Consider the following 8,620-nt stretch of genomic DNA (forward strand, 5'->3'; position numbering starts at 1 on the left):
CTCCCCACCCCAATTCATTCTTTTTTATCTCCTTATCCTACTTTGATTTTCTGCTTTGTAGTGATATTATGTGATTTAAAATTTTTCATTATTTTAATTCATTTCTGTGTTTCTCCACTGAAATGTAAGCTCTATGAGAACAGACACCTTGACTGTTTTTCTCACTACTATATCCCTGGTGTTTAGGACAGTGCTTGGTACATAGTAAGAACTCAACACATGTTATCTGAATAAATGAATCAAAGAATCAACACATGAATGAGTCTCATACCATCCTTTTAAGATAGGTACTGTTGGAATCTACATTTTACAGATAAGAAAAGTGAGGCTGAGAGAGGTTAAGTGACTTGTCCAAGGACACACAGACATCGAATCTAAGGTGCCTGCTTTTCCACTGCTGTGCATGCTATCTCCCCTCCCTCTCCCACCCCCTTGTCCTCCCTCCACTGGTGTCCCTTCCCAGGTTTCCTTTCTTCCAGGCTAATAATCTTTTGACAAGACAACATTAACAATCATTATTTCATATCATAGCAAATGAGGTGAGAGTAGATGTGACTGTTTTTAATTCAACTGTTCTTGCCTGATGTATTTTGTTTTTTTTAAATTTATTTTATTATATTTTTATTTTTGGCTGCATTGGGTCTTCGTTGCTGCGTGTGTGCTTTCTCTAGTTGTGGCAAACGGGGGCTACTCTTAGTTGCAGTGCACGGGCTTCTCATTGTGCTGGCTTATCTTGTTGCAGAGCATGGGCTCTAGGTGCGCAGGCTTCAGTAGTTGCAGCATGTGGGCTCAGTAGTTGCGGCACATGGGCTCTGGGGCACACAGGCTTCAGTAGTTGTGGTGAGCGGGCTCAGTAGTTGTGGCTCACGAGCTTAGTTGCTCTGCGGCATGTTGGATCTTCCCGGACCAGGGATCGAACCCATGTCCCCTGCACTAGCAGGCAGATTCTTAACCACTGCACCACCAGGGAAGTCCTCTGCCTGATGTATTTTGATCAGCACAAATACACTTGACTGAGAGCTGGGGTTGGGCGTCTGTGTGGAACAGTGAGTGATTCTGGGCCCATTGGGACGTAATACATAGCATCCCTGACCCCACCTCTCCTAATCTCAGACCAGGGCCCTTTCTGTACCTGTGAATGGGGAAAGGGAGTGTGTGTGTGAACTGGCCGTGGTGGAAAACAGTTTGCTAGGTGCCAAGCTCTCCAATTACTTCCATGAGCGTGGGTATATCAGTCAGTAGTGCTCTCAGCAATAAGTCACAGAAACCCAACTCTTAGTGAAATAATTAAGAATTTATATTTCCTACATAACAAGATTGTCCAAAGGTAGGTGGCTTCTGCATTCCTTCAGCTGCTTGCTGGTGTCATTAAGATCCCAGGCACTTTCTGCTCCACTGTTGTGAGAATATTTACTTCTAGTCCTCATCACAGTCACGTCATGGTTGCAAGACATTTCCTGTAGCTCAAGGCATCGCATCTGGCAACAAAGGAAGAGGGAGGCCATAGAGACACTGGTCCCATTTAGCCCCCTTTATCAGAAAAGCAAAAGATTTCCAAGGAAACCTCCAGAAGACTTCCCTTTACATCCTCTTGGCAGAACTAGGTCACAAGACCGTCTCTCAGCCTCTGTAGTGGGGGTGGCAAAGGAGAAGGGATTAGAGTTGGCTGTTGAGTTTGCCGACCATGTTTTGATTATCTGTGAATGGGCTGAAAGCTTGCTATTTATTCATTCATTTATTTGTTTATTTACTTATTTAAGTATTGCATGATGGTAGGGCCTCCCTCTCTCCTTTCCCGCTTGCCTCTATCACATGACACTGTGCATTTTCAGCCCTTTGGTTTATGAAACAGCACAGACCCTTCATTCAAGTTTAGGACCAGGGTTAGTTGCCCCCTCCCCCCCTTTTTTGCCTTAGTTTCATTCTTAAAATTCGAAGTCAAATGCCCTTCCCTTCATTTTTAGAAAAACAACAGCAACAACAAAAACTTTAGATTGTGAGAAAAACACCAAAAACAGGATATATTCTTAACTTCTCCCTCTCTTCTTTGCCAAGGTGTCTTCTTATTTATCTTGGGAATGGGAATCAACATTCATAGTGACTATATATTGCGCCAGCTCAGGAAGCCTGGAGAAATCATCTATAGGATTCCACAAGGTAATGTCTCCCCTGCCCTCCAGATTCCCACTCCTCCTTGAGAGCCTGTCTCAGGAATTACACTATGAGTAACAAAGGGACAGGGGGCAGAGAGGGCCCAGATGACACAATATATCCCAATATGTCCCTGACTTCTCCTCCACATCCCATCCTATCCCACAGCACATTTGCAGTCCTCATCTGAACCTGGAAGTTCAAGAGAAGAGCCCCCAGGAAGGTTCATGATCACAATAGCCTGCAGGTGGGGGGAGGGAGGGGTTTGGGGTAGGGTGAAAGTAGGCTGCCTCTTAGTTGCAGTAGGTAAGATTATTATGTGCTGTACTGGGGTTCTCCAGAGAAACAGAACCAATAGAATATAGATTTAGACATTGATAAATAAAGAGATTTATTATGAGGAATTGGCTCACATGACTATGGAGGCTGAGAAATCCCATGATCTTCCATGTAGAAGGTGGAGCCCACAGAGAGTAGGCAGTGCAATTTCCAGTCTGAGTCCCAAGGCCTGAGAACTGGGAGAGCTTCCGTGTAAGTTCCAGTCCTAATGCAGGAGAAGACCAATGTCCCAGCTCAAAAACAGAGCGTGAATTCTCCCTTGCCCTGTTTTTTGTTCTATTCAGGCCTCCAGTGGATTGGATGCCCATCAACCCTGGGGAGAACAATCTGCTTTACTCAGTCTGTTGATTCAAATGTTAATCTTATCCAGAAACACCCTCACGGGCACACCCAGAAATAATGGTCAACCAAGTATCTGGGCACCCCATGGCCAGTCAACTTGACACAAAAAATTAACAATCATATGTACGGAGTGTCGATCCTTCCTAGGTTAGCAAATGAAGCCTAATCATGCATGACCAACAAATTGGTCCTCTTCAATAAGTCTCACTAGACTTACCTAGTGAGTAGTCAGGGGGTAGTATTTGTTTATTTCCTGCCACTCGTGTGTTCTAAAAGGTGTAGGGAACCATATTTACTTAATCAAAAATTAGGATGGGAAGTCTAACAAGTACAAGTGCATTTTCAGGGATAAAGGTACAGAATATTTGAAGTCCTAACTGTTCCCAAGTAACCAAGCTGTGAGGTTGACAAGTATAAGCAGGTGGGAGTGAATTCGTCCAAGTCATCCTTCAACATCTTTAGGTGGGTATTTGTGTAGGTCAATGGCTCTCACCCTTTTTGATGTAAATACAGCTCTTTATTTACATTTAAAAATTACTGAATTACGACATGATGTTGGCACAGACTAATATCCACTGATTAAAAAAATAATGACAAAGCTACTTTGAATTCGGTAACACTTAAATGAATTTGAATGTTGCTAACATCCTTTCAGTACCTACATCAAACAAAAATAATACTATAGGTTGAGATACACCATTTGCTATATTCACAGACTATTTATAGACCCTTTGCAGTAGGCCAGTGTTAACTCCTGGGGAGTTACAGGTCAGGAACTGCTGATGCAATATCATCCTTCAGGAAGATAGCTTTAAGGGGCTTTGATTTTTTAAGTCTTCATTCAGTAACTAGACAAATAGAGAAGAGCAGAGAAAGCTCTTAAAAGTGAAATTGCCAAGGTTAGTCTCCAACTGTTAAGTTATGTTAGATAATGACTTAAAAACAAAATATTCTTTGTATAAGTATGGAAAGAAAAAATTGTTTGGGGTGGAACTTTCCCAGTTTAGTGTGGGGCAGAAATATTGAGTGTAGATATATTTCCTAACATTATAAATGTGTTGATTTCTAGATACCGTTTTGAGGTCAGAAATAGAGGTTGGATAGAAAAGGAAATCTTTAAAATCAATAGAAACAGACTTCACCAGCCTCCAGTAGGGCAAAACCCTTGCAGCTCCCACTCTGTACTTTAAACTCGAACGAGTGTACTGCTTTGCAGAAGTGGGAGGGCAAATGCCAAAGGAGAATCTGACTAATTCTCACATCAGTTCAGGTTGTTATTGTTTTCACGTGGTGTGTTCTTTTAACTTGTGTATGGTGGACGTGCTGTGTGGGTGTCCAGGGAAGGAGTGAGAAAGTGAGTGGTAGCTGGAAATGTTGCTTAATAGAACGAAACCATCCCCAACCTCCTGCACCTCATCCTTGTCCTGTCCAGAGCCAGTAGCCCAGCAGTTGTTGGAGATTTAGATGGAGCCCATCCAGCAGTTGGGGCCACTCCTCAGAACATTCCCAGATGTTCTGAGGGCTACAGGATGCTGATGCTGTTTTCCCTTCTCCCCAAGAGGATTCCACCAAACTCCCATTACTCTGAAGGCAGTCTCCAGCCCCACATTCATCCTAGGTTCCCTTATGTATTTTGGAACAAAGCACAGGGGTTTTAATGCAGCACTGATCTAGGACTGATGATTGACTTGTTGATTCTTCTGCACGCAGGTGGCTTGTTCACGTACGTTTCTGGAGCCAATTTCCTTGGCGAGATCATTGAATGGATCGGCTATGCCCTGGCCACTTGGTCCCTCCCAGCACTTGCATTTGCATTTTTCTCACTTTGTTTCCTTGGGCTGCGAGCTTTTCACCACCATAGGTAAACTTTTCAATCAAGGTGGCAGCATCCATGTAGCTTTCTTCTCCAAACAGGGTTTTATTAACACACGGAGTCAGATATAGACACGGAAGAGATTTTTTTTTTTTTTTTACAAGGTAAGGTTGATACAATTATCCAGACGGATGAATTCTGACCTTTTGGATTTTCACTGAAGTTGAAATTTAGCTGGATGACAGTAACAGTAACAATTTTTTTTCTTCCTATGAGCAAAACCAAACCCAGGTAGATAGGAGCACCAAAGTGACTTGGGAAGCCACATGCCCCCTTGTTGAAGAAGGCTTCCCAGAGAGAAGCACTCGGTGTCCACATGAGTTAGTTGACCCCGGCTCTGTGCCCTCCTATCAGGCTTATCTGGCAATGGCTGCTGTTTGGCAGTGGGCTACAGGTAAGAGGAGGTACAAGACGTAGATTCCATTTCCGTGCTTCAATTCACTTCCGCCACATCTCTCCAAGTGTGTTCCATAGGTGGGAGCCCAGGTTGCACTTTCCAAAGCTTCACAGGTAATTCTGAGGTACAGCCAGGATGGATAACCGCTGGGGAAAAGTACTAGCCCTGTACCTAGTGTGCCTACTATTTTTAATTCTAGGTTTGGTGCTAACTGTTCAGGTAATCACTGAGCCCTGGAAACTCTAGGATTATTTTCTTGGAATCTGTGTAATACCAGGGCTTATTTTGGTACTCTCCTCCTTCCTCTACCTCCACCCTCCATAAATCATTACCAATGTTATTGCTGGCTTCCTGGGAAGATAGGGTCAACAATTATGTACTTGTGTGGTGCAGTTTCAGGACTGTGCCATCTGTTGGGGAATGCTGGGAATTGCAGGGGTTTAGACCCATTCCCCTGTAGGTCTAGCCTAAAGCTTTACTAACTCCTCCCTCCCTCCCTCCCAATCCCTGAGCCTGGGATGGGGTGGGGACAAAAGAGTTAAGGAAAAGTATCACTGGAAGGGAAAGGGTTACATACTAAGTTGCTATCAGGCTGTAAAGGCAAATGTCAGATCCCTTTGCTGAAATGGGGCTGGAGGAAAGAGAAAGCCTGTGGTTACTGGTGACAGAGGGGATGGATGCCCAAAGAGAGAATGGGCTTGGAACCAGGACCCTGAAGGAACCCCTTATACTCCTGCATAGGTGTTTTAGTCCCGCTAATGATTAATTTCAAAGTTTTGAAGGTTTAAATAAGAATGTGTTCTTTTCCTTGGAGTGGAATTTATGCAGAGACCTGTGAGAAATGAATGAAACAGCAACTCCTCATGATCTATTCTTACCCCCTCCTTTGCTTGGTGGGGAAGGGCGCCGGAGGGTCCCCAGCCTGGAAGGGGGTGTAATAGTTCTCCCCCATTCAGGTAGGCCTGTTGCCCACCAGAGTCAGAGGGGCAGGGGAGAGGACAGGGCATCAGCCAGCAGTTGGAGGGGCCCTGAGAAGGGTGGCCTGCACTGGGCTTGGTCGGGGAGGGATAGCAATCCCACCAGAGGGTTCTAGCTAGTACAACAGCAGAATCCAAACTGAGGCCCTGTCCTATTATGGCAGCCTGCTTCAGAGGGAAGGGCGGAGGGCATCTTTTCACAGGGCTTACTGCAGTTTGTGAGAGGCAGCTCAGCAGACCCCAAATCACAGCACGGAAAACCAGCCACCTCCTGTGACATATTAATACTATTTGTCCCTCAGTTCAAACTATGGTACTTGAACAGAGTGTATCATCTTAATTATAACTTGAGAGCTGCCAGCTTCAACTAGGTAAGAGAACAGCCTGGTCACTTAAAGGGAAAGCCTTTTTACAAGATGTATTAGTCTCCCTGGGCTGCCGAAATAGATGACCACAAACCGAGTGGCTTAAAGAACAGAAATTTATTCTCTCACAGTTCTGAAGGCAGAAGTCTGAAATCAAGGTGTGGGCAGAGCCACGCTCTCTCTGGAGGCTCGAGGGAAGAATCCTTCCTTGTCTTTTCCTAGCTTCTGGCAGTGGCCGGCAGTCTTTGGTGTTCATGGCTTATAGCGGCCTCACTCTAATCCCTGCCTCTGTCTTCACGTGGCCTTCTCCCATGTGTGTGTGTCTCTGTGTCTCTTCTTCCCCTTCTCATGAGGACACCAGTCATATTGGATTAAGGGCCCACCCTGCTCCAGTATGACCTCATCTTAATAAATTATATTTGCAGTGACCCTATTTCCAAAATAAGGTCACATTCTCAGGAACTGGGGGTTAGAACTTCAGCATATATTTGGGGGGAACACAATTCAACCTATAATACAAGGTAACATTTTTTTGGCGTTTCCCGGGCCTCACGAAGGGATATTTTTCCTGGGAACATGACCAGTTCTCTAGGGTTAACGTTGCCTATGCTCTTTGGGGTCTCTGGTTCCCTGTATTTCTCGGTTGAATCCACTGAGTACTTCTCTCTGGCTATGATGTATTTTTTATTGGGTAAAATATACATAACATAAAATCTACCATTTTAACAATTTTAAGTGTATAATCCAGTGGCATCAGGTACACTCATCATATTGTGCAGCCACCACTGCTGTCCTCTGGCTATTACTTTTTATTTCTCAACATGAGAAGCTTCAACATCTACAAGAGATAGGATGCAGGAGGGAGGAAGAAGATAAATAGATGGCCATCTGGAAGAGTCAGACCCTGAACAACTGCAGGCTGGTTTGTAACAGGGATTCCAAACAGATCAAACCTCAGTCGTTGACCACTGCTTGGTTGTATTTATAATTATTCCTCTCTTGTCTTTTAGATTCTACCTCAAGATGTTTGAGGACTACCCCAAGTCTCGGAAAGCCCTCATTCCAGTCATCTTTTAAAGAAACCAAATAAAAAGGGAACAAAGCTCCCACAATCCTTTTGAAAACCATCAAGCTGCTGAACCTATAACTTTTTTTTTTTTTTTTTTTTGCGGTATGCGGGCGTCTCACCGTTGTGGCCTCTCCCGTTGCAGAGCACAGGCTCCGGACGCACAGGCTCAGCGGCCATGGCTCACGGGCCCAGCCGCTCCGCGGCATGTGGGATCCTCCCAGACCGGGGCATGAACCCGCGTCCCCTGCATCGGCAGGCGGACTCTCAACCACTGCACCACCAGGGAAGCCCTGAACCTATAACTTTTAAAAGTCCCATCGTGTATATGTAATAGGAGGCCTCTGGTGTTCTGGCAGCTGGCCTGAGGATTCTGCATGGGCCCGCTTAGTGTTTCCTCCCATCCTCCCTGTCCAGATCTCCTACTGAAGCTTCAACAAGGCCCTTTTTTTTACGCAAAGACATCTACTTAGCTATTCCTCCTAGAAAGTGCAAAGTTCCCTATGTATTTTTTTCTTTGAAAGACCCAAGTACAGGTGGCTTTATACCTGCTCTGTATCCATCTAAGACAGCTCGGTAGTTGAGAAAGTTTTGAGTTGAGGGCAGTGCTTATAGAATTTATTAAAGGTGCACATTTGACACGTATACAGATCCGCAGCGATTTAAATTCTGAAGCTGCATGGACCCAGAGCAATTTTTCTTCCAAATGAAAACCCACTCACGTGGGTTTTCCTTAGTTAACTGTGAAAAATGTGAAATGATTACGTAGACTTTTAATAGGGGAGCTCTGTCTTCATATTGCTGAAAATGCAACAACGCATTGACCCCATTTCAAATTTGTGCATTGTCTTAGTGCCTCTGTCTTCCTGAAGAGTCCATAATCCCTGTTAGAGATATCATAGGCTAATCCAGAAAACTGGTGTGGGTTTTATTGAAGGTCAGATTTTAATGACCACAGAGAAGAAGAGATGACTCTGGTTGACTACAAAGAGCAGAAAAGTGTTTTACAATAGACCACAAATTCTTATATTCTTAGAAACTGGTGGGAATATCCAAATAATGAGTGTCGGATAAGGAAATCGCCGAATAAGAGCACATGTTGTTTGCCTG

General features: G+C 44.4%; 1 protein-coding gene across 1 annotated transcript in view; it reads left to right on the forward strand.

The window, feature by feature from the left end:
- The window catches only part of SRD5A2 (steroid 5 alpha-reductase 2), a 52,466-nt gene extending 44,860 nt beyond the window's left edge, over positions 1-7,606 (forward strand). Inside the window, exons 3-5 of the mRNA XM_060027600.1 lie at positions 2,056-2,157; positions 4,543-4,693; positions 7,455-7,606. Coding sequence (XP_059883583.1) covers positions 2,056-2,157; positions 4,543-4,693; positions 7,455-7,521 — 320 coding nt within the window. The 3' untranslated portion in view covers positions 7,522-7,606. The remainder of the gene's footprint in view (positions 1-2,055; positions 2,158-4,542; positions 4,694-7,454) is intronic.
- The last annotated feature ends 1,014 nt before the right edge of the window (positions 7,607-8,620 follow it).

This window comes from Delphinus delphis, chromosome 12 (genome assembly GCF_949987515.2).
Source record: "Delphinus delphis chromosome 12, mDelDel1.2, whole genome shotgun sequence".
Lineage (NCBI taxonomy): Eukaryota > Metazoa > Chordata > Mammalia > Artiodactyla > Delphinidae > Delphinus > Delphinus delphis.